Source organism: Schistocerca piceifrons, chromosome 2 (genome assembly GCF_021461385.2).
Source record: "Schistocerca piceifrons isolate TAMUIC-IGC-003096 chromosome 2, iqSchPice1.1, whole genome shotgun sequence".
Classification (NCBI taxonomy): domain Eukaryota; kingdom Metazoa; phylum Arthropoda; class Insecta; order Orthoptera; family Acrididae; genus Schistocerca; species Schistocerca piceifrons.
In genome coordinates this window covers 106,244,739-106,272,282 of record NC_060139.1, presented here as the reverse complement: position 1 = coordinate 106,272,282, position 27,544 = coordinate 106,244,739, and the positions used below count along the sequence as shown (strand labels likewise).

The following is a 27,544-nucleotide window of genomic DNA, read 5'->3' as shown; positions in this document are numbered from 1 at the left end:
TCCAGCTGGGTTGGAAATTTTCCGTACTGAGGGACCAAGGGTTGTGTTGACCTCACCATAATTTCGTTATCATCGACACTCAAGTCGCCCAATGTGGAGTCAACTGAAAGTACTTGCAGCTCGGTGGCCGAACTTCCCCATCAATTCTAAACAGTCATCTCATTTTTATCACTTCTGGAGCCGAGGCCGATGACTGGGGTATAGCTGATTTCAAAGTGGCAGTCAGTCAGACTGCCAACACTGTTCCACTCCCAGGTCGGTGGAACATGTGTGCGGAAGTTGTCAGCATCTTCTGAAATGCAGTATCGGCAGGTGCGTTGTCTGGTGCACAGACTGTGACTGCGATGTTGCTATGATTCTGGGCTACATTCCATGCTGCTGGAGGATTAGGGCGCTACAGTGCGTTTTGTTGATCACCACTAAGCCAATCAAATCATCAAACTTCTTGAAGTTATTAACTGGCTATCTGTTATAATGAAAGAATTTTTGCACAAACAATTGTCTCTACTGTATACCGTGTGATCCTTCAGCCATTTGCAATTTGCTTTGGTTTGTAAGAATTTAAATGACGTTTGATTCTTGTCATGTTTGCCATTTGCTGCTATATTAGAACAGGCTATGTGACATATATGTAGTAGACACACTTTTTCGATAGTTTTGCATGTCCAAATCAACATGCCGCAGGAATGCAATGACATTTTGAGTCATTCCAGTGACCTTGACGTAAGGAATTCTGGACTTTAATAAGTACTTTTCTCCAGACTGCCACATGGCTACACTTCAGCAGCTGTCCACTTTCATTCATTGTTGTTCAAAAAGTCACGTCGCTCATTTATGCATATCTACACCAACTACCTCCAAATGTTCTAACACTGTTGTCATGATACTCCTGCAACATCCATAATTTACTGCGTCCGACTTCTTCGACACTGAGGTGGCTAGTAATAGAAAAGTTAATTAGAACATTCGGAATAAGTAATACTTTATTAATTGCAACAAAACTTAACTTCGATCACCAGGCTCGGCTGCAGCTATGAAATTGCACACGTGGAGTTGCCGTTCAGATCCCACCGAATGAGTCACGATTACTGAGTTGCAAATTGGTACCAGTTCAGAATGGTCATATTGTAGCTTCATTACAGTCACTACGTAACACGTTTGTAGGCACTTGTTGACACAGTTCTGGTTCAAATGGCTCTGAGCACTATGGGACTCAACTGCTAAGGTCATTAGTCCCCTAGAACTTAGAACTAGTTAAACCTAACTAACCTAAGGACATCACAAACATCCATGCCCGAGGCAGGATTCGAACCTGCGACCGTAGCGGTCTTGCGGTTCCAGACTGCAGCGCCTTTAACCGCACGGCCACTTCGGCCGGCTTTGACACAGTTCTGACAGTGTTGACCCGTAGGCACAGTTCTCAGGTAACAGATGACTCGTCACTCACCGCGCGGGATAGCCACGTGGTCTTGGGTGTCTTGCAACGGTTTGCGCGGCTCTCCCGTCGGAGGTTCGAGTCCTCCCTCGGGCATGGGTGTGTGTGTTGTCATCAGCGTAAGTTAGTGTATGTTAGATTAAGTATTGTGTAAGCCTAGGGACCTAATTAGAGCACCGTAATAAAACGTTTAATTGAATGAAAGATATGGCCGCAGACCGGACAAGAATGTTATTGTTGTGGCCTTCTGTCTGCAGTGAACGCATTATTGTGGCCTTGATAGACACGAAGCCCACGCGTACTACAGTAGTACAAGTTTATATGCCAACTAGCTCTGCAGATGACGAAGAAATTGATGACATATATGATGAAATAAAAGAAATTATTCAGGTAGTGAAGGGAGACGAAAATTTAATAGACATAGGTGACTGGAATTCGAGAGTAGGAAAAAGGAGAGAAGGAAACATAGTGGGTGAATATGGATTGGGGGTAAGACATGAAAGAGGAAGCCCTCTGGTAGAATTTTGCACAGAGCATAACTTGATCATAGCTAACACTTGGTTCAAGAATCATAAAAGAAGGTTGTATACATGGAAAAATCCTGGAGATACTAGGAGGTATCAGATAGATTATATAATGGTAAGACAGTGATTTAAGAACCAGGTTTTAAATTGTAAGACATTTCCAGGGGCAGATGTGGACTCTGACCACAATCTATTGGTTGTGAACTGTACATTAAAACTGGAGAAACTGCAAAACGGTAGGAATTTAAGGAGATGGGATCTGGACAAACTGACTAAACCAGAGGTTGTACAGAGTTTCAGGGAGAGCATAAGGGAGCAATTGACAGGAATGGGGGAAAGAAATACAGTAGAAGAAGAATGGGTAGCTCTGAGGGATGACGTAGTGAAGGCAGCAGAGGATCAAGTAGGTAAAAAGACAAGGGCTAGTAGAAATTCTTGGGTAACTGAAGAAATATTGAATTTAATTGATGAAAGGAGAAAATATAAAAATGCAGTAAATGAAGCAGGCAAAAAGGAATACAAACGTCTCAAAAATGAGATCGACAGGAAGTGCAAAATGGCTAAGCAGGGATGGCTAGAGGACAAATGTAAGGATATAGAGCCTTATCTCACTAGGGTATGCTAGATACTGACTGCAAGAAAATTAAAGAGACCTTTGGAGAAAAGAGAAGCACTTGTATGAATATCAAGAGCTCAGATGGAAACCCAGTTCTAAGCAAAGAAGGGGAATCGAAAAGGTGGAAGGAGTATATAGAGAGTCTATACAAGGGCGATGTACTTGAGGACAATATTATGGAAATGGAAGAGAATGTAGATGAAGCCGAAATGGGAGATACGATACTCCGTGAAGAGTTTGACAGGGCACTGAAAGACGTGAGTCGAAACAAGGCCCCGGGAGTGGACAACATTCCATTAGAACTACTGACGGCCTTGGGAGAGCCAGTCCTGACAAAACTTTATCATCTGGTGAGCAAGATGTATGAGACAGGCGAAATACCCTAAGACTTCAAGAAGAATATAATAATTCCAATCCCAAAGAAAGCAGGTGCTGACAGATGTGAAAATTACCGAACTATCAGTTTAATAAGTCACATCTGCAAAATACTAACGCGAATTCTTTACAGACGACTGGTAAAACTGATAGAAGCCGACCTCGAGGAAGATCAGTTTGGATTCCGTAGAAATGTTGGAACATGTGAGGCAATACTGACCTTACGACTTATCTCAGAAGAAAGATTAAGGAAAGACAAACCTACGTTTCTAGCATTTGTAGACTTAGAGAAAGCTTTTGACAATGTTGACTGGAATACTCTCTTTCAAATTCTAAAGGTGGCAGGGGTAAAATACAGGGAGCGAAAGGCTATTTACAATTTGTACAGAAACCAAATGGCAGTTATAAGAGTCGAGGGGCATGAAAGGGAAGCAGTGGTTGGGAAGGGAGTGAGACAGGGTTATTCAATCTGTATATTGAGCAAACAGTAAAGGAAGCAAAAGAAAATTTCGGAGTAGGTCTTAATCTCCATGGAGAAGAAATAAAATCTTTGAAGTTCGCCGATGACAGTGTAATCTGTCAGAGGCAGCAGAGGACTTCGACGAGCAGTTGAAAGGAATGGACAGTGTCTTGGAAGGAGGATATAAGATGAATATCAACAAAAGAAAAACGAGTATAATGGAATGTAGTCGAATTAAGTCGGCCGATGTTGAGGGAATTAGATTAGGAAATGAGACACTTGAAGTCGTAAAGGAGTTTTGCTATTTGGGGAGCAAAATAGGTGATGGTGGTCGAAGTAGAGACGATATAAAATGTGGACTGGCAATGGCAAGGAAAGAGTTTCTGAAGAAGAGAAATTTTTTAACATCGAGTATAAATTTAAGTGTCAGGAAGTCGTTTCTGAAAGTATTTTATGGAGTGTAGCCATGTATGGAAGTAAAACATGGACGATAAACAGTTTGGACAATATAAGAATATAAGCTTTCGAAATGTGGTGGTACAGAAGAATGCTGAAGATTAGATGGGTAGATCACATAACTAATGAGGAGGTATTGAACAGAATAGGGGAGAAGAGGAGTTTGTGGCACAACTTGACAAGAAGGGATCGGTTGGTAGGACATGTTCTGAGGCATCAAGGGATCACAAATTTAGCATTGTAGGGCAGCGTGGAGGGTAAAAATTGTAGAGGGAGGCCAAGAGATGAATACACTAAACAGATTCAGAAGGAAGTAGGTTGCAGTAAGTACTGGGAGATGAAGAAGCTTGCACAGGATAGAGTAGCATGGAGAGCTGCATCAAACAAATCTCGTGACTGAAGACCACAAAAACAATAACTTCTGTGTGCTGTCTAGTTTAATGAAGCTCTGATGTTAGCCTATCCTGTGGAAATCTCTTCATCTCTGTTTAAGCATTGCTACCTACATAACGTATAACTTGCTTACATCTGTCGCGCCTTTTCTTCCCTCTAAGATTTTACAGTCCATCGCTTATCACCTTCATAACGTTGACTACGCCTTGATTTTTCAAGACGTTTTGATGAGATTATGGAACAGTAGTGTGACGTATCTTACTGCCCTTATTGTGTTTTGATTGTTCATAGATTAATGGCCTGTTTTTTGGCAGGCTCATACTTGTAATGTAACTGTTACAACTCTGGTTATGTTTTCTGATCTGCAGGAGTTACGCAATGTGAGTCATATAGTAGTACACCCCAACTTGACAGTGGCACGGGGGTATCCAGACTTGGCGTTGGTGCGCATTACGAGGCCACTGCCCTACAAGGAGCAGATACAGCCGGTCAGTTTGCCAGCGGGCGGTGTGGACACTGAGTACGATCTCCCCTCCGGCCGTCGATGCTACGTCGCTGGTTGGGGCGTAACCGGCCCCGAAACCACTAACGCACGAACAGCAATAGCTCTGTGAGTACATTTCCTTCTATCTTCACTGCTCTTGGATTTTCTGGCGGGTCACATTCTCGCCATATTGCGTCTAGTGCAAGCCTTTCAACCGGCGGCTGTTTCGGCAAATTTCGTGTCTGGTCTGACAGAATTACACCACTGTTTGCAAAAAGTGGAACACTAAGAGCGAGAGATATGATCACAATGAAATTTATTCCACCGGTTAGGGACATGATACTACACAAATGATTAGCATTACAGACCTGTAGATGCGCTATGACTGTGGATATTCAGTACAGAGTAGCGTCAGCATGTGTGAGCCACAGCTGCTAGATGTCGTGGCATGGAATCAAACAGCACCTGAATATGCTGCTGGGGAATACTCCGCTACGCGATTGTCCGGCCTGTTCACAAAGTGTAAACTGTGGCTGCAGAAGGACCTGAACAAACAAGCTGCCGACCCACCATATCCCAGACATGTTCGGTGGGTGATATGTCCTGCGAAGGGGCAGGCCAGGGAAGCAGTAGTAGCCGTCGTTCTTCGATGAAAGCTCACACATTCCTAGCCATAGGCAGCTGCGCGTTGTTCTGCTGAAATATGGCACGTGGAACGGCCTACAGGAGGGGCAGTGCCTCGGGCTGTAAAGCCTCCCTGATGGAGCGGTGGCTGTTCAGATTGCTCTGAAGACTTGGGAGGCGAGATCACGAGTTATAGGCAATTCCATGGCAAACAATGACACTTGCTGTTTGTCTGATATCCCGCTCAACAATACAGTCTGCTCGATTGCGTTCACCATGCCTGCCGGCGTCGAATGCGTACGCGGTCGTAACTGTAGGATAATTTGAAGCAGAACCTGTTCGAAAAGACTAGATTTTACCCCCTAGCACGCCTGTGTAGGCATTCACGTGCCCATTGCAAGCCGACGGAATGGCTCGCGTGTCACCAGTACAACCCGCAGAAGACGGCGTCGAAGCAGCGACGCAGACTTGTCCATACCTTTTCAGTGCTGCAACATCGCGCCAACACTGTGGACGAAGTTGTTCTGTCCGTTGCGGCCTAGTGGACAAGATAGTGGTCATCTGGCGTTGTAGTCACATTGTGTCGTCCAGTACACGGTCGGCGCTGTGTACGGCCCTCTTCTCTCCACTGGCTCCAGATATGCCTCACTGTTGAAGCAGCGTGCCTGTACAAGCCACAGTGTTCCGGAACGGCAGACCCATCTCCCGCAGACCATCCATTCTGCCCCGTTAGAACGTACTCGCTTGCCTGTATTCCACCCTGTGACGTCGGCACGGCGGATTGGCACTTGGTTACGCGTCTCCACTTCATATGACTGCTCCGCACCGACTGAGCGTTGCGTAACACTCACCTCTCCGGTCACACAAAAGAGGGTGTTGTAGGGCCCCCTTGCATTGCACCTCTCTGCCGTTTAGGTCTGTTACTATGGTTCTGTTGTTCTACACATCCTCTTACCGTGGCCTTGTGCAGACCATTGCTTCTGAGTGTTTCACTTTTTTCAAACAGTAGTGTAGAACGACAAAGTCTTAAATGTGTAATGTGTCGTCTGTGCTTGCTGATCGTGGGAGCCGATCGTGGGAGCCGGCCGTGGTGGCCGAGCGGTTGTAGGCGCTTCAGTCCGGAACCGCGCGGCTGCTACGGTCGTAGGTTCGAATCCTGCCTCGGGCATGGATGTGTGTGATGTCCTTAGGTTAGTTTGGTTTAAGTAGTTCTAAGTTATAGGGGACTGATGACCTAAGTCCCATAGTGCTCAGAGCCATTTGAACAATTTTTTATGCCGTACTTAAGACCTCACGACGGAGCACAGTAGATAATTTGTTTAATTTCACTTTACATGATGCTCTGGCGAGGTTTAGAATTTATCCCAGAACTCACTCCTAATAAGGAACCTGGAAGACTATGGTCGAGGTATTTTCTTATTTAGCAGATTGCCATGGCTCACCCTAAATTATGAGTTCACTATATTGAGAATTTAATATCTGTGATCGTCTACTCCTGTAAGAATAAAGATGTAAGAGGCTGTTTTCGGGTGTGAAACTTTAACGATGTTATTTAACTTGTAGTTACTTCTTAATCGAAGATATTGAGGTTATAATGTGGAGTCATATTGAGGAATATCTGTCAAGTAGTCGTTTATTATTTCTTCACGTTTGATTTGGTAATAACAACAACCAGAATCGCAGGTAGTGATTTCTCCAGAAAATGATGACAAAGGAAATCAGTCATAGTTCACTGAAAAGAACTACCCAACGAACAGTTGAAGTGAATTAGGAAACGGACGGAAAAATTAAATAGAGATGTCCAGAAAGCTATCTTACTCCTCTCTGCTAGTGCGTCTCAATACAAAATGTGCCAGTTCGAAGTTGACATATCACGGAGTCAAGAGACAATCAGAAGGTACAACCCAAAAGATGGAAATAAAAGTAACATGATAGATTTCTGATTTTACCTGGTTGTTAGGGTTTCTGCGTTAGTCACATATATATTGTATTCGAATATTCTGACATGCGTTAAGCACATATATGAAGTGTGTCTTTAATATTCGCATTAAATTAGCGCACCTTACTAAATTACACGATTTCGCTTATCTTCGGGTTACGGCAAAAGTATGAAGAGGAAAATTTCATCCGCGGAGAACTTTTGAACTGACTACCTCTGGTGGAGTACAGTTTTGCGCTGGCGTATCCATGACATCTGCCAAAGAATTAGGACGTAATATCGAAGTATACTAAGTTTTTACCTTACAGCAGCGACAGCATATGTCTCAGGACCTGTAGGACCTGTAGAGTCCCCAAAAAAATATAGTGACGATTGATGCGATTCTTGAATTACACGCACCACACAGTGATGGGTCAAGGTGACTGTGTATCCATTCCTCTCAGACATTTAACACGTGAGCAGTAGTATATATTGCGAAGATTGATTTTTCCAAGTCTTAACCCTCGTCCGGCCAACTTCATTTAGGTTTTTCGTAATTTACCTAAATCGCTTCATGCATATGCCGGGATGGTTCCTTTGAAAGGGCACGACGAATTCCTTCCCCAGTCTTTCCTAATCCGAAGGGACCGATGACCTCGATCTTCGGTCCCCTCCCCCAAATAAATCAGCCAGCCAACCGAGTTTAAAAAAAAATAAAAATAAAAAAAGCGACATTTCATCACATCACAATCTTTCATGGAACGTCGCTTCACTTTGCAGTTTTCGTAGTCAATATTCGAAGTACCTTAACTGATTTAGAAATTCATTGCCATGAAGCTATTGATGTAGCGAAATGTAGAAGGTATGAATTGCGTGTTATTCGCAGAACACTCCTTTTGCTGATCACACTCGCCCTGTCTCGCATTAATAGTTGAATATGTTAGTAGGGGGCAAAGGATTTCAGAATGAATTTACTCTCCGCAGCAGAGCATGCCTGATAGGAAACTTCCTGTCAGATTAAAACTTTGCGCCGGACCAAGACTGGAAACTGTAACCTTTGCTTTTCACAGCCAAGCACTCTAATAAGTGAGATACCCGAGCACAACTCAGAACTTGTCATCACAGCTTTACTTCCGTCAATAAGTCATTTCTTGCTTTGCCAACATCATAAAGTTCTCATCTGTAACATAGGGGACTAACGCTCCTGGAAGAAAGGATATAGTGGAGACATGGCTTAGCCACAGCCAGGGAGAGTGTTTCCAGAATGAATTTTCACTCTACAGCAGTGAGCTGATATGTAACTACACAGGTTGTTTGTCGTACTCTGATAGCTCAGTTGTCGGAGCATTTGCTGCATAAGGGAAAGGTCACATGTTGGAGTCCTGGTCTGGCAGACAGTTTTAATCCGGCGGTAGAATATTCGTTCTGGCGTCTTCAGGAACCAGGACGATTTATGGCACCCCTCCTCTGCACGTCAATTTAGAGGTACCCCCCCCCCCCCCACCGCTCCCATCCCAGTCTGTTCTCACAACCTGCAACGTCCCCTTTCCAGACTAATTGGGTGACTGACGGTTCTCTTATTTCTGGAGCATACAGGCATAATGGTGTATGACACCCTTGACACCCTACCCCCTCTAACATTCTGTGTGGTGTCTGTTTGTTCTATATCGTGTCTCCCTACCACTTGCGCGCAACGACGCTCTGAGTGTGTTTTTTAGGGAATTGACTAGTTTGAACCTGGGACCTGTTGCTGGTAATGAGATGCCAGACCACAAATGACATGTAGAGTTCAGAAGAGTTCAGTGAGACTAACGATGATATAACCAAATACTTAATGATTTCAGCGTCAGCTCCACTGCACTCCCTGTAAAAGAATTTAATACTAACTAAATTTAGTGGAAGGGGTTCAAGGCTTTCCTATTTTTAGTTAGCTGGTAAAATAGCGTCGAAAAAGCAGTTAAGTTTACCACTGGAAATTTTATTCTACTCACAGAACATTGTTTATGAATTGCACTATTGATAAAAGGAAATATTTTAATACAGGATGGTAAAAACCAACTGCGTTCAACAAAAAATGTGAACGAATATTCCCTGAATGGGTTTTCAAGTTCTACAATGGATCGAAGGATGACCTATGCCATATCACATCTATAAACTAGGTTTAAATTATGTTTCACTAAAGAGAAAACTATCAAAATGGTCTACAGTGACCCTCAATTATCTTTAATTACTTATCTAACTTGTCGTAAATTACATTGGCTGATGTGGCTTCTCAATAACTATATAACAGAAAAATCATCACGTTTCAGATTTTTACTTCAAGTGGCAAATGTGAACACCATTAGCTTTAATTGACGATCGGCACTAGCATTACGCAAAAAGGGGGTGTAACAGATGAGACTTCTGCAGTTCTGAGTGAAGCTTTAAGCACTGTTATATGGCATCGCGTGCATTCACTACCTTGTCGGTGTTCGTCAGGGGGCGGCGGCCGGCGCAGCTCCGTCCAGCTCGCCGTCTCGGAAGCAACTCCCTCCTAACTTCCCCTTACTACAATTTACCGAAGTTGGTTTAAAAAACTATCTGGCTGTGTTTTCATCTGACCAATCAGGGTCACAATGTTAACCTTAAGCTCCGCCTACAAAAATTCTGTCCATCCAATGAGAAACGTTATACTTTTCGTGGTGGGGCAATGTTTTTAAAGTTTGCAACGTAACAGAGACGCGAAAAAATCCCACGCTAAAACTTGCAGCTGGTGTGGTCCTTTTAGTGTTACCATATGATCTATACTGTTCTTCTGGAGGGCTCTATCTTTTAACATGGGGTGGGGGTTGGTTCTAGCGGTTAGCTGGCGATGTGGGTGTCTGTCCCTTATTGTAGGGCCTTCAGGTTAACATGGTTCTGCTCTCGGCTTCTGTTCTCGTTTCTCCCCCTGGAACTGCGTCTGTCTCATGGTGGGAAGGTATGACATGCATTTAGGCATTCTTGTGTTAGTATGTGGTATTCCATTTGCTCACTCGTGACTCGTATTACTTTGGTTAATTTAATGTCACTATTTATTCGGAGCTATGTGACATACTACTGGATTTGCTTATCATGTCAGGGTTTTCATGGAAGGTGTTGGATTTGCCTGACACCTTACATATCACCACCCTTCGAACTTAATTTTTGCACTGAAGTTAGGCAATGATTGTATCGTTGTCTAAGCCAGTCAAAAATTATTCTTTTATCTAAATTTTGTTGCCTACTGTTCAGCCATGTTATTCTGTTCTATGCTAGTTCGTATTACTAATTTATATTTTTATATTCTTCCACATTATTATAAAAAATATGTTTATATTGACGAGGGATGAATATTTTTATTCTATTATAATTATTATTTTTTATTATTTTCTTTCTTTATTTAATTGTGAAGTTTGTTTTTTTAAGAAGTTTGTTATCAAAAGTGAGGAGTCTTTCACATCGATTTTCTTAGAAACATTGTTTTTATAGATGTAGTAATTAAGTAAAATCTATTCCTAACACATTTTCTAAATATCATGTACAAGTATAATGTTTTTGTTTCTAGACACTCATTTCAACATTGTTACACTAACAAATAATAATTATTTCCAAGAATTGCTTTGACAAAGAAATATACATACACAAATATTGAGATATTATCCTAACACATGGTAGAAATGTTAAAAAAAGGGAAAAAATCCAACAAGAAAATTTTTTATTCTTTGTTTTTATAAGGAGAAAATAAGTAAAATATAGTTATTCTTTTATTTTTATGGGGAGAAAATAAGTGGCATATAGTTTTAGTATTTATTATGCCTTACTTTTGTTCTTTATATACTGTCCATTTCAGAACTAGTGACTTATTTTTATCGATAGTCTATTTTTTACTTAAGTCCATAGTCAATGACTCTTTTCTGTAGTTTATTAGCTGTCTGGTGTGCTTAACTTATTTAGTTTTTCACACATTTCTTTTGCGCAATTCCTACATCACATAATTTGATTTCACACATTCACTCAACCCTATGAATGTTTAAGCATGAGGGTGGCGAATGTTTTGTGCACGAAGGTGGTGGACTTGAGCGAGATGGATGTGGGCAAGTATTTGATGTTCAGCTTCGTTCGTCGTTCCTTGTTGGCTTTGCAAGTGTGTGTTGCTGTTGTGGAGGTCCTGTAATGGAATGGAGCTGTGAGTGCAGAATCTCGTGGTTTACTGGCTTTGTATGCGTGAAAGTCATAGTTATGTGTCGCTGAAAGCGGTCGTTTTGCGTTGTAATACTTCGCAGATGACTAGTTTACAATAGGATAGGGATTTGGGAAGGTATGTCGTCTGTTCTTCACCCATCTTCTTTCTTGGTCTCAATCTTGCGAATCTTCAACTTCTGTTCTTCCTGCTTTTTCTCTGCTTCTTACTTGCTTCATGGTTGTTCTCTGGGCAGGATATGGAAATATTTATTGATAACTAGTCGCTTTGAAGTTCTCCTCCTAGTAACAGTTCGATAAATGGTTTGGGCATGTCATTTCTACTTTGTGGACGTTTTCTTCAGTTTTGTGCATCAATGTGCTGTTTAATAGCGGTAGTGTGACTTTTACACATATTTTTTGCCAGTGGTTCCTTGCCCAAGCCGTCTTCTCGTCGGGCCGTTTTTTGCTTGCTCTGCTGAGTCAGGGCGTCCCGGGGTTTACGAGCAGTGAAAGTCCGGTGTTTGCTTGTCAGTCCCTGGACCCGTCCCTTCCGTGTTCCGCCACTCTGTGGTTCCGTGTTCTGTCCCAGCAGGGTTCTGCCACCCTGTGGTTCAGCAGATATACAGCCCACTTCAGCTACCCTCTGTTGGTCTTGCTGTCCTTTCCCTTCTCTCGACACTTCTGCCTTGTAGGAATCGTGTCTTGCTAATTACGTCCTTTTCTTTCTTGATACTTCTCGCGTTACAAATTGTGGGTCGTTGCATCTGGCCTTTGTTGGAGTTTTTACAATAGTTCTTACAAAAAGTTTTACTTATAATCATCTAACATATGTCTAGTACCTACATTGTTTTACATCTTCTTAAAAAGCCTTACAAATTTCGGCGCCCTTTCCATGTTACAATTCTAAGATATTTTGAGTCTTAACTTCTAAAAGAATCCTCAAATTCGTTTTTTATTTTTTGTGTAGTGTCGTGGTGTATAGCATTTTAGTATTTCATGCTGTTAGACTATCTACGCTTTATCCCTTCACCTTAATCTAGGATACTATTGTGTTATTTTTGTTTTTGTTTTTATTGAAACTGCTTTCTTTTTCCCACCTTCCTCTCTCTCTTCATTCTTCTTTCTCCTGATGATCTTATCTGCAACATAATCTTGAAATATTGTGCTGATTATTTACCAGTAATAAAATTAATCTTCAAACTTGTACTGAAAGTGTTTAATACTGCCAGTTTTAGGTAAAAATACCTCTGCTTTATCTCGTAAAATACCCCCTAATTCTCTTTTACTGTCTTCCGAAGTACCTTGAACTTCTTGCAATTTTTCGTCGATTTCTTTATGGACTTCTAACATGAGTTGAGGCGATTCCCCCTTTTGTGCATACCATTCTAATTCTTCATCCTCTTTATCTTGCATCATTCTTAATTGTTTGTTTATAACTGGTATTTCTTCTAATTTTAGCTTTTGCTCAAAGAGAAGTGTGACATTCCCGAATGTTATGCTACCTTTCCCCATACCTATTATCGTTCGTCTCTCATTTAAAAAATCTGCACCTATAATCAAATCTACAGTTAGTTAAGGTATAATCACGAAGTTGGCTTCGATCTTTTGACCTTGACACGAAAGAGTTAACCTTGTTTGTCTCGTAACTTCCGCAGCATTGTTTCTAATAGGACCTCTTACTTTAATCTTACTTGTTTTCAGAACTGGCAATTCCTCATTGGCATTACACTGCGTGAATAAATTTTCTGAGATCGCAGTCAGTTCACTTCCGCTATCAATTACAATATTGACTGGGATATGCTTTACCATGGCCTTCACGATTGGTTGAATTTGAAAGGGTTGGTTCCATTCTTCTTCTTCTTCTTGCATCAACGAATCCTCCACTGAATCATACATGAGTCTTTTTAGGAATTTCCCTTGAGAATTCGAACTTTCTGTGGGATAAGCTTCGACTGCTACTTCTTTCTCTTTTATTTCCTCTTCTCTATTTCTTCCTTCATTTACGCTTTCTTCAATATCCTCTACTTTTTCCTCATCCTCGTCTATCTTCTCCTTCTTCGTCGCTACTTCCACATAATCGCATCTAAATGCTCTAATTATCGCTTCATAACTTCCTTCATTATATACGTTGGATTGTGTGCCCACTTGTAACTGATTTTCAACTTAAGTCGACTGCACATTATCCTCATTGAATTCGCTCTCCCTGACTTCCATCTCAAATAGCTCTGCAATGCTCATTACTTCGTCCTTTCCTCCTACATTCGTTGTGCATGCCTCTGGTAATTCATCTTCCTCATCAGTATTCTCCCAATTAATTTCGTCCCAACACGATATTGTTATTTTCTTGTCTTTGTTTTCATCTGGTCCCTGCGGATTTGTTTCTTCCTTCTTCTCTTCTCGTGATAAGAATTTTACTTCTCTGTTCAAGGTGCTGCAATTGTCCTGGGTCGGTGCGTCATTCTCTTTGGCATGGGCGCTTAGCTGTCAATTCGAACGCTTATCGGGGTTTGGTGGTCTTACCTCCACCTCTTCTATCTGTATTCTCTTTTCTTGTTCAGCTTGTTGATAGTGGTTTCTTTGTTGATAATTTGTTTGTCTATCGGTTCTCCAGTACCCGTTCCGGTTGTCGTTATTCCCTCTGTAATAGTTGTTACCGTTCGTGGGTGAATTACAGTTATTGCCATATTCTCTTCTAAATCCATAACCGGTTCTTTGTTGAAATCTATTGTCGTTTTTTGGTGCGAAGTTATCACATGGTTCGTAATAATTGTTTCTTCGTACTGTGTCTTGTGGATTCCACTGCTTTTTGCTTTCGTTTTCACGTACGCTTCGTCTTTTTCTTGCGTCATCTTCTGCAAATATGAACTCTAGTTCCCTTAGAATACCTTTAAATGCTTTGACATCATTGCCTCCGCGACCAACTAATGATTGCTGGTATTTCAATGGTAGCTTCATCGCGCATAATTTAATCAACTCTCCGTCACTGTATGGTACATCTAAGCATTGATTTTTCTTTGTCATTAGTTCGAAAAATTTCACGGGACTCTTCTCTCCTGAATTTTCAAAATATGGGTTCTGTAATAATTCGTACTTCACTCTGTTCTGTGCTTCGCTGGACCAATATCGTGAGAGAAACTTCTCTCTGAAATCTTCGTACGATCGGCATGTCGCTGCAACATTCTGCATGGTTTCTACGACTGTTCCTGACATGTGTGCACGTATAAAGTCTATTTGGTGTGCTAGCGTCCAGTGTTCTGGTAATCCTACTCGGAATTGATCAATAAAAGTTCGTGGATGTAATGAGTTTCCTTCTCGAAAGTGTTGCAATTTTCTGACTGTGAGGAAATGATCGTTGTCGTACTTCGTCATAGTTCCATATGAAATTCGCGATTCTTCGCCACTTTTGTTTCTGATCATTTCTCCCGTCGTTGTTTCCGGTTGCGGTAGTTCCATTGGATATTGTCCACTGTAACTTTCGCCTACACTTGCGTAGTATCGTTGGAGTGGTACGCAATAATTTTCTTCCACCGGTTGTGAACGTGTAGCTGAATGCATTGCACTGTACTCTTCGCGACCTGGCTTTCCATTGTTACGTATGTTACTTTCCGCCTGTGATTGGAATCGCAAGTGCATGATATCTTCGTTAATTGCTTGTTTTTCCGGTGCTGTTACAGATACGGATGTGGTTACAGACTCTGTGCTTGTTCGATCCTGTTCACTACGCTATTCAATGGTTTGCAACAACTCTGTTCGCAAGTTCTGAAATTGTCGCTTCGTTTGCGCTTCTATTTTGACTATGCGGTTATCATATCTTTTCAGCGCTACTTTTGTGATACGTTTGTGTAACACACTGTTTTCAACAACTTCACGCGCTGTACCTGCTGCTTGTCTAGTAATTTCGTTTATCTGTTTCTCTAGTTTCTTGACTTCTCCCTGGGTGTTTTTACGTAATGTTTTGATCTCGTCCTGAATGTCATTACGCAATGTTTGTACGTCGGCTTGTACCTTTTCAATGTCTGTTCTCAATTGATTGTGACCTGTTATTAAGTTTCCTAACACTTCTCGAGATTATTTTGCCTCGTCTTCAATATGACTTAGGTGTAACTGAATTTTTTTTGTTTTGTTCTTTAATCTCACGCGTTTGTCTTGTGGTTTCTGCATTCTGAATTTGAATTTGGTTCGCTATGTCTTTATTTTGCCTTGTCATGGTTTCCGTAATTTGTTGTAATAATTCTGCCAGATTGGTGGGTTCTATTGCGTTTTCTTCCGACGTCCTACGCTCTGTGTTTTCGCCCAAGTGTTGGTTCGCAACCGATTGCATTGAACTGTGCTGTGACACGTTTCTGCTCGCATTCCTTGTACTCTGTGGTGAGGGAGCTCTGATTACTTGTACTATGGGCTCTACGTATTCGAGACGCAAGTTAGAATCCTCATCGACTGTATCTCTGCTCCTCTGTCGTATGCTGACTTACGTTTTCTATGCCTTGACGTACATTATCCTCGTTATGGTGCGTTATATGTCCTATTTCTCGCGATACTGCATCGTCTGTTGTACTGTCCTCTATTCTCTGTCCATTTTCATGCTGGGTCTCTACCTCAATTCGGTCAAGGTCTCGATTTGCCATTGCTAATCTTTCCGAATCCCTTATTTTCTGTTTTAAAAGCAATTCACGCACCCTACTTCGAGTCAACATGCGCTCATACGATCTCACGCGTTTCATAAACTTTCTGTTCACACGACTTGAGACTTATTATACCCAAGACTGACAATCCATTCACTTACTTGTTGGGTCAGAACCAACTTGTCAACGATGTATCCGCCACCTGTGCGCTTGCATTGAGGAGAAAACTTAATTCTAACAATTTTTGAGATTCATAACTTAATTATGCTATTGTCTCTGCTAGAATGTCTCACTATCTATCGCTGCAGCTACTGTTTTCAACTATTTGTACCTAAAAAAATTTTTTTTATTATGAAAATTTTTTAACAGGATATTTTTCTGACCTAGTTAGGCATGTGGTCGACCTTCAATGATGGTATTTTACCATCCTGGCAAGGTCGCCATTTTCTAACATTCTGCGTGGTGTCTGTTTGTTCTATATCATGTCTCCCTACTACTTTCGCGCAACGACGCTCTGAGCGTGTTTTTTAGGGAATTGAATAGTTTGAACCTGGGACCTATTGCTGATAAGGAGACGCCAGACCACACGTGACATGTAGAGTTCAGAAGAGTTCAGTGAGACTAGCGAAGATATAACCAATTACTTAATGATGTCAGCGTCAGCTCCACTGCACTCCCTGTAAAAGAATCTTAATACTAACTAAATTTAGTGGAATGGGTTCAAGGCTTTCCTATTTTTAGTTAGCTGGTAAAATAACGTCGAAAAAGCAGTTAAGTTTACTATTGGAAATTTTATTCTACTCACAAAACATTGTTTATAAATTGCACTATTGATAAAAGGAAATGTTTTAATACGGGATGGTAGAAACCAACTGTGTTCAACAAAAATGTGAACGAATATTCCCTGAATGGGTTTCCAAGTTCTACAATGGATCGAAGGATGACCTATGCCATATCACATCTATAATCTAGGTTTAAATTATGTTTCACTAAAGAGAAAACTATCAAAATGGTCTACAGTGACCCTCAATTATCTTTAATTACTTATCTAACTTGTCGTAAATTACAGTGGCTGATGTGGCTTCTCAATAACTATATAACAGAAAAATCATCGCGTTTCAGATTTTTACTTCAAGTGGCAAATGTGAACACCATGAGCTTTAATTGACGATCGACACTAGCATTACGCAAAAAGGGGGTGTAACAGATGAGACTTCTGCAGTTCTGAGTGAAGCTTTATGCGCTGTTATGCGGTATCATGTGCGTTCATTACCTTGTCGGTGTTCGTCAGGGGGCAGCGGGCAGCACAGCTCCGCTCACCTCGCCATCTCGAAAGCAACTCTCTCCTAACTTCTCCTTACTACAATCTACCGAAGTTGGTTTAAAAAAACTATCTGGCTGTGTTTTCATCTGATCAATCAGGGTCTCAATGTTAACCTTAAGCTCCGCGTACAAAAATTCTGTCCATCCAATGAGAAACGTTATACTTTTCGTGGTGGGGCAATGTTTTTAAAGTTTGCAACATAACAGAGACGCGAAAAAGTCTCACGCTAAAACTTGCAGCTGGTATGGTCCTTTTAGTGTTACCGTAAGATCTATACTGTTCTTCTGGAGGGCTCTATCTTTTAACATGGGCTGGGGTGTGGTCCTAGCGGTTAGCTCGCACCGTGGGTGTCCGTCAATTATCGTAGGGCCTTCAGCTTAACGCGGTTCTGCTCTCGGCTTCTGTTCTCGTTTCTCCCCTCGGAACTGCGTCTGTCTCATGGTGGGAAGGTATGACATGCATTTAGGCATTCTTGTGTTAGTATGTGGTATTCCATTTGCTCACTCGTGACTCGTATTACTTTGGTTAATTTAATGTCACTATTTATTCGGAGCTATGTGACATACTACTGGATTTGCTTATCATGTCAGGGTTTTCATGGAAGGTGTTGGATTTGCCTGACACCTTACACCCCTCCTACCCCCCTCTGCCACTTTCAAGGTGATACCCTCTCTTCGCCCCTTCTCCCTATTCCTGTAGGCCAATTGGGTGATACATAAATGGCAGGAAATCCAAAAGCGTGGTATGGGACTTCCTCCTGTTGTCTGTGGCATGTGAGTGCAACCTGCATGGATGTCAGGTACTATATTTATCAATATGGACAACACTATGATGTCATAACCAGACATGACGGACCCAAGATGGTGGAAGGTTGGTTCAAAATGGTTCAAATGGCTCTGAGCACTATGAGACTTAACATCTATGGTCAGCAGTCCCCTAGAACTTAGAACTACTTAAACCTAACTAACCTAAGGACGGCACACAACACCCAGCCATCACGAGGCAGAGAAAATCCCTGACCCCGCCGGGAATCGAACCCGGGAACCCGAGCGTGGGAAGCGAGAACGCTACCGCACGGGTGGAAGGTCACGACCATGTAACGTGTTGTGTGGAGCAGCACAGGAGCATACCTGTGACTCCACACTATAAGAATAATGTAACGTATATCTCTATAACGTTAAAAGCCATGCTTGAACGCCATTCAGGTGCTGTGCTATGTATAAAATGCAATGCCCATTGGTTTTATGTCTTCAAACAATTGTCTCCTACGCTTTACACTCACTACCGTCAGATATGAAGAAGCAACTATCTATTTACATAAAGAAAAATATTCAGCTGTTGCACTGACGTTAAAAGTGCGCTTTTAGCATGAATTGAGATTTATTTAATAGTTTAAACACATCACAATTCTTTTACATTCTCATAGAAACAGTGGGTAATTAAGGAATTCTACTTATGCTAAGTTTCAAGTGACGGGAAGCTGCACGTTCCAACCTATAATTGTGAAAACTACACCAACTGACCTAATTTTAAAACTGTATAACTCACTGGTGCAGTGTATTTGGTTTTCAAATAAATGTCACTGCCGTGTGATTGTAGTATAGTACAGGAAATGGGAGAGATATACACTTGTGTTTTTTTTTATTTGCGTAAAAGTTGGCACTCGTGCCATTACACTCACAGAGCACACACCGTGATGTCGCCTGTAGGCTTTGTGGGCAGAGTCAGCAACACGCTCTCCAAGGTGTTGAAGTTGCTTAACAGAGACAAAGGGCCGAGCCACTAAAGTATGACCTGCTGCCCCATGCTGTGCGGCTTGCACCGTCTTGCCAGGTAACAACCTCTACACTGGCAGAGACCCACCGCTCTGCAGAAGCACTAGGTGATAAAAGCAGGACAGGGCATGGCAGAGGGCTGTAGATGTGTTATTCAGTGGCGGCTGCTGTGTAAGAGCATAAGAGCGTGTGAACACCATAGCTTTCGACGCCTTGCGAATTTATTGGTTATTTTCCTCTGATTGCTGTTAATCCTAACATAGATGTAGCAGTCTGAAACATACTGCTCCTCTAATTTACGAGAAACTTGGCATCAGGGTCGCGAGCACAGCTTCAGTTGTGCACGTTGTAAGGAGCTTTTGTGCATGTGCAACTCGCATGAGGTAATTGCCTTACGTGCGAAATAAATACGGATTTGATAAATAACGTGCAGTGTTCATAATGTGCACAACTACCTCTTGCCACGCAACTAGATGTTTACGTCACTGCACCAGACTTTTATCCCCATTAACTCAGCTAGCTCCTGCGAGATGATAGCACACTCCTCAGATACGCTAATTCACTCACTGTATGCTGTAGTAAAATTAGATCGGGCGTTAATATGCGTGAGCTAAAACTGTACTCATAGAAAACCTATTTTGTAGGTTTCTGAATGATTCAGAGTATATTAAGTTATAAATTTCATCTTACAGTATTCCATTTATAGCGCTGAGAATCATAAGGGCCTAAAGCACGTCACTATCGATTGTAAGATTGTAGCATTTATTCAAGCTTCTGAATTCTGTTGCTCTTACGGTGAGTCAGGTTTATCTCTGCTGTAGGCCCACACTGTATGTATGAAAATTCACGAAAAGCTCTATCACTGGTTTCTCTGATATTCACTTAAATGTGGGATCGACGGTGATGTGTTTTAGGCCCTAATGGATCTCAGCACCTCATTTGTATTCTATGCAGGCGACCAGGTTGCTAGACATTGAGTTCAATTATTTCCACAAACTGCACTTTGTGTTTGGAATTTGATGTTTACTGTACAGTAATCGGCTTTTATGTGCAGGTTAAATATGAATTACGTTTAATCTATTTTAAATGCGGTAGAGCTATTGCCCGAGAAAGGCAATGGTCCAGAGTTCGAGTCCCAGTGTGGCACACAGCTGTAATCTTGCAGAAGTTTCATATCAGCGCACACTCCACTGCAGAGTGAAAATCTCTTTTTGCGAACAGAAAAGTAAACTCCCTGGAGCAGTTAGCCACAAAGGAACTAGGGCATCCAAAAACAGATCCTTTGATTGAGAGAGTGGCGAAATCAAATAAGCGTAGCTACAAGCGAACATTTAACAAGGAAGTGTACAGTTATCACAAGTTGTTGTGTGGGTGCAGCACACGAATATCTGGAAGTACATTCGCGTACTGACACATGTGTTAGGGATTTTGTACATTTGTCCTAAAAAAAAATGGAAAAGTACGAAGGCTCCCAGTTACACAAAAATGCGGAATCAAGAGTTTCGAATTCTTACACAGTATTTCGTTTTTGCCCTAATTTGTACCTAATTATATGGAGATTGTATTTGCTCTTTCAGACATGTCCGAAAGAACAGATACTATTGCTGATCTTGCAACTCTCGAAGAATGAAATTACAATAAAACCAGTGGCTGCTCTTGAGCATACATTCCGGATGATAATAAATTTTTGGCTTCAGAGAAATTTGATAGTGTGAAATTAATAGAATCTACCGTAAAGCAGTTGTGCTTGCCAACACGTTTATACAACTACAGTCACTGCCAATAATAACAATATTATTAATAATAATAAGATGCATAACTTATCTGACAAAAGGAAGATTTGTTCTGGCGGAATTTTTTGTTTTGTACATAATTAAGTACGAAATTACAATGAAATATGCACCATTAGCTGCTTACAGGCGTTGATAAATATCAACGGGTTGAAAATGTGTGCCCCAACCGGGACTCGAACCCGGGACCTCTTCTTACATGGCAAACGCTCTACTTTTTTTTTGTTCTCATTTTGTTCGTTATTGTTTGTTGCATTTGTTCGGAGCGGACACCTGTTCAGAATCATCGTTCATCCGTTCACTCAGTTTGTTATCACAGAGAGCAACAACTAACCTCTGACCGAAAACGCTGAGCTACCGTGCCGGCTCTATCCGATTGAGCCACAGAGGACACACAAGATAGTGCGACTGCATGGACTTACCTCTGGCATGCTCCCCGTGAGACCCACACTTCCAACTTAATGTCCACACACTACATTTGTAGTGACCATCATTACTCGCTGCAGTCAATCTACCGATTCCCGTAAGAGTTCGGGCAATGTGAGTGCATCCGCACTGAAGAAGATCATTGGCCGCGCGGTTTGAGGCGTTCTGTCACGGGCTGCGCGGCCACTCCCGCCGAGGTTCGAGTCCTCCCTCGGGCATGGGTGTGTGTGTTGTTCTTAATATAAGTTAGTTTAACTTAGCTTAGGTAGTGTGTAAGTCTAGGGACCAATGACCTATACAGTTTGATCCCTTAGGAATTCACGCACATTTGAAGATCATTGGTCGGTAAGTCTTGTCTATATGAAAATGGTATATATTCTTTCAGACGTGTCTGCCATGTAAGCAGGACATCCTGGGTTCGAGTCCCGCTCGCGGAACACATTTTCAACTGTCCCGGTTGACATTTATCAACGCCCGTAAGCGGGAATTGGACCTGGTTGCTGGTAAAGCCATGTCTCCGCAATATCCTTTCTTTCAGGAGTGCTAGTTCTGCAAGTTTCGCAGGAGAGCTTCTGTAAAGTTTGGAAGGTAGGAGACGAGGTACTGGCAGGAGTAAAGCTGTGAGTACCGGGCGTGAGTCGTGCTTCGGTAGCTCAGATGGTAGAGCGCTTGCCCGCGAAAGGCAAAGGTCCCGAGTTCGAGTCTCGGTCGGGCACACAGTTTTAATCTGCCAGGAAGTTTCATATCAGCGCACACTCCGCTGCAGAGTGAAAATCTCATTCTGAGTCCAGGTATAGTCTGAACAGTGATTCTCACCGGGTTTTCATCTGACGTGAAGCAGAAACCAGATAACAACCCCTTAATGTCTTTGAAAGGGACCTGTATCGAGGTCGTGGTTTGATGGTGTGGGGTGGGGCTATGATTGGTGCATGTACACCCCTGCATCTCTTTGGCAGAGGAACTGTAACAGGTCACGTGTATCGGGACGTCATTTTGCCCGAATATGTCCGCCTTTTCAGGGGTACAGTGGGTCCCACCTTCCTCCTGATGGATGATAACGCACGGCCCCACCGAGCTGCCATCGTGGAGGAGTACCTTGAGACAGAAGATATCAGGCGAATGCAGTGGCCTGCCTGTTCTCCAGACCTAAACCCCATCGGGGTACGTCTGGGATGCTCTCGGTCGACGTATCACTGCACGTCTTCAAACCCCTAGGACACTTCAGGAGCTCCGACAGGCACTGGTGCAAGAAAGGGAGGCTACACCCCAGCAGCTGCTCGACCACCTGATCCAGAGTATGCCAACCCGTTGTGCGGCCTGCGTACGCGTGCATGGTGATCATACCCATATTGATGTCGGGGTACATGCGCAGGAAACAGTGGCGTTTTGTGGCACATGTGTTTCGGGACGGTTTTCTCCACTTATCACCAATACCGTGGACTTACAGATCTGTGTCGTGTGTGTTCCGTATGTGCCTATGCTTTTAGGTCCAGTTTTGTGTAGTGCCACGTTGTGTGACACCACATTCCGCAATTATTCTTAATTTATGAGCATGAGTAATACAATGCTGTTGAAACCGACTACAAAACAGACATAATAAACAACCTTAACAACAAGGTAAAAATGAAACATAAGAATAGCGGCCACCCATTCAAGAGCACAACCAAAGGATAAGAAAACCCAGAGACACAACACGCAGACAGCGCAGCAGACCACACGACATTAGAAAAAAGAGACAGATAGTACACCGTGCTATAATGAAATATCACATAGAAGTGGGAACATCTTGAAAAAGCAAGGAATCCCAGTAACATTCAGAACAAACAACACAGTTCAAAAAAGGCTACGACCAGACAAAAGAACCACAGACAAATTCAGCAATGCTGGAATATACAACTCACATGTAACTCCTGTCAGGCCCAATGCATAGGAAACACAAGCAGATATTTCCGAAAGAGGCATACAGCCGCACAAGAGCTCTAAAGAGTGACAGCAAACATTCAACTTTCGCAGAACACCTAAAGAACGAAAACTGTAACCCAACTAATATTGAAAGCGATCTGCACATCCTGAAACAGAGCAACAGTGTATACCGACAACTAACGATAGAAGAAAATTACTACATGCAGAAGGCCATAGCGGAAGGGAGAAACGTAATAAACGAAATCACAACTCTCTGCAACAACACCCTCCTTACCACTCTGACAGAACTGACCCAGGACACAGAACAGAAAGCACATACACGCAAAAGAACCACTCCCCCATCACACACAGAGACATAAATGAGGAGCAGAAGTCGTCAGAACTCCCGCTACAATTTTCATAGCCTTCTCGCAACATTCGGTACATATCTCGTGACACACGCGTACAGCAAAATAGCGTAATGTTTTTGATCATAAACGAAGTGCAGAAGTTTTTTTTCTGTGTATTAAATTACATGCAAGATGCCGAACGAACGCGAGTACACGGCGGACTAAGCAACAGCCTAGTACACACCAAAACCGGATCCACAACACTACAGCAATCCCAATTGTATAATGCTGACATACGTAAGTTCACGTTTCAGTATATGTTTACTAACAGCTGCTCACACAGTTGCAAATGACATGATGTATGCCGAGAAAAACGTCAACAGGAAAAGCACTGAAAATATGCCGTAAACAGCGACAACGATTCTGAAAAGCATGCTGTAACGTTCAGTAATAAGGTAATATGAAGATATCCACATAAAATTGTATTTAAAGAACAAACAATACAAACGTAATACGTGCTACTGTGTTTTACAACTATGCTATTTTCTGCGTGTTTTAGATTTAAGGAACTCGTCGATGAAGGCGATATTTCTCGCTGAAATTAGTTTGGAGAATAAATAAGTGTAATAAAAAGTGTTTTGCATCAAGGCCGACTAACATTTCCCATATTGTTGTAATATTGTCTGAATTCAGCACCGTGAATCATTGAACTGTAAAACTGATAAATGGGTCCTGGAAAAACTCAGTGTTCCCTTTTTTCAGTATTTAATTGTAGCTTAGCTGTTGCGTATTGGAAAGACGGTCACACTGCTCTTATCTTGAAAGCGCGTCGCATTTGCTGAGCTGCAACTAACTCCTGAGACACGCGTGGTGCAATATGCTCTCTTTTTTAAAATGGCGAAGCATACTTGCTTCACAACAAATCTCAATAAGTAAAAATGAGAACTCATATTTTGGCATGGGCTATGGATGCGAACAATGACTTGGGATAACTGGTAGCATAAAATGTAATTAGTTTTCTGATTACGAAAGTTCTACTTTGAAAAATTCTGTCGTTCTTTGCTTCACAAACATTGACACACACACGCATACACACAAAATTGTAGTTTTTGAGTGGACAAACGTAAGTAGTCTATATCATCAAATGAAAGTGGCCGTGCGGTTCTAGGCGCTACAGTCTGGAACCGAGCGACCGCTACGGTCGCAGGTTCGAGTCCTGCCTCGGGCATGGATGTGTGTGATGTCCTTAGGTTAGTTAGGTTTAAGTAGTTCTAAGTTCTAGGGGATTGATGACCTCAGAAGTTGAGTCCCATAGTGCTCATAGCCATTTGAACCATAAAAACGAGGAACGGTGAATGGTCCAGAAGTCTATATGACCAAATATTCTTTTTTGACAAGGGCTTTTATTTCATATCAGGCTGATGTTTTTTGACAGATAAATAAGTTTTTGTACTGGAAGTTGGCCTAAGACCGAAATAAGACTCGTGCAACAATAAAAAATTGTTACAGTGAAATGGCGGCAGCATCATTCAAGAAATTTACCGTGACTGTTACTCCAGTCAAAATAAAAATTATCTTATAAATCAAATGAATGACAAAATAAGACAAAAAAGAACTGGCTTGAAAATACGTCTGAGATTTTCCCACGGTAGAGTTTATCACGGTGTACAGTACTTTACTGGTCATCATATACGGACCGCCTTCTCAACAGGAACTTGCAAAGTGTCAGCGAATTTCTTCGAAGCCTCTCTGGCCGGAAAACTAGGCTGGCATCGTGTAATGTAGCCTACAACTGCACGTAAAATAAACACATCAAAAAAGGTTTTGCATCACCCCGGTTCCCAGAACTCCTGAAGGTAGACATTGACTGTGGATATTGTATCACAGACACAGTCCTTTTGACTGTTCAGAGATGTCACTAACCCGCCCAAAGATCTAAACAACCATGCATGAGCGGGCCTATTAGACGGAGGGGGTCCGACAGCTGATCAGTTCCAGTCATTCCACCAGGAAGGAGGTACACGGCTCTTGTTGTCTATAGCTCAGCTGTGCCTAGACGTTCAATACCGCGGTTCGATCTCGTCCGCATTGTTACTTTGTGCCAGGAAGGGCTCTCAACGAGGGAAGTGTCCCGGCGTCTCGAAGTGAACCAAAGTGATGTTGTTCCGTTCATGAAGGAGAGACAGGAACTGTTGATGACATGCTTCGCTCACACCGCACAAGGGCTATTACTGCAGTGGATGACGGTTAACTACGGATTATGGCTGGGACGAACACTGACAGCAACGCTACCATGTTGAATAATGATTTTCGTGCAGTCTTAAGACGTCGTGTTACGACTCAAAATGTGCTCAACAGGCTGCATGGTGCGCTACTCCACTCCCGACGTCCATGGCGAGGTCCCTCTTTGCAACCATGACACCATACAGTGCGCTACAGATGGGCCCAACAACATACCGAATGGACCGCTCAGGATTGGCATCACGTTTTCTTCACCGATGAGTGTCGCATATGCCTTCAACCAGTCAGTTATCGGAAAAATGCTTGGAGGCAACCCGGTCAGGCTGAACGCCTTAGACACACTGTCCAGTAAGTGGAGAAAGGTGGAGGTTCCCTAATGTTTTGGGGTGGCATTATTTGGGGCCGATGTACGCCGCTGGTGGTCATGGAAGGCGCCGTAAAGGCTGTATGATACGTCAATGGCATCCTCGGACCGATAATGCAACCATAATGGCAGCTTATTGGTGAGGCATTCGTCTTCATGGAGGACAATTCGCACCCTCATCGTGCAAGTCTTGTGAATGACTTCCTTCAGGATAACGACATCGCTCGACTAGAGTGGCCAACATGTTCTCCAGACATAAACTCTATCGTACATGCCTGGGATGGATTGAAAAGGGCTGTTTATGGACGACGTGACCCACCAACCACCGTGAAAGATCTACGCCGATTCGCTGTTGAGGAGTGGGACAATCTGGACCAACACTACCTTGATGAACTTGTGTATAGTATGCCACGACGAAGACAAGCATACATCAATGGAAGAGGACGTGCTACGGGGTGTCAGAGGTACGGGTGTGTGCAGAAATCTGGACCACCACCTCTGAAGGTTTCACTGTTTGATGGTACAACATGTAGTGTGGTTTTCATGAGCAATAAAAAGGGTGGAAATAATGTATATGTTGATCTCTATTCCATTTGTCTGTACAAGTTCTGGACCTCTCGGAGCCGACATGATGCTAAACTTCTTTTTGATATGTGCATCCCCCCCCCCCCCCCCCCCCCCACCGTGGACCCTTCTGACCCCTGTTCTGCTTCCATCACACAGTGATGTTGAAGAACGTGTAATGCTATTGTAAATATAATACTGCCATTAATATATATATTTTAAATTTTTTTGTCCCATAATAATTTTGAAAAATTAAGAAAATACTACAACGAGAGCAAGCTTTTGTTAAGTGTAGTTTGTCTATTTAAAATAACCTCTTTGACGTAGGTGGAATAATATTTTGTAAATAATTATGTAATATTTCAAATACAACTGTAATTAATTAGGTCAATTTTGTATGTATATGTTGCCATGCAATTGTAGATGGTTCATACTTAGGGTTTTTGTAAGTAGAAGTGTAAGTTGAAAAGGTGTAGGGATCATAGGTAGAACGGAACTCCGTTCTGTGGTGGAATGGAAAAGGTGGTGGGGCGCGCGAGTGAGATTCTGGCGCGCAAGTGGCTGATACAGTCGGTAGCTGCCCTGCAAGTAGTGAACACGCCTTACGTTGGTCAAGCACTACAGGCCCTGAATTTACCTGCAAGACTGGGTTTTTGGCCTCCGACGTGTTCTACATGATTGGGGCAGTACGGCAATAAATTAATAGCTCAGAAATGTGC

At 42.4% G+C, this 27,544-nt stretch overlaps 1 protein-coding gene across 1 annotated transcript in view; it reads left to right on the top strand.

The window, feature by feature from the left end:
* LOC124775179 (transmembrane protease serine 9-like) overlaps positions 1–27,544 on the top strand; it is a 236,125-nt gene that overhangs the window by 172,499 nt on the left and 36,082 nt on the right. Inside the window, exon 5 of the mRNA XM_047250019.1 lies at positions 4,574–4,869. Within this exon, the coding sequence (XP_047105975.1) occupies positions 4,574–4,869 (296 nt within the window). The remainder of the gene's footprint in view (positions 1–4,573; positions 4,870–27,544) is intronic.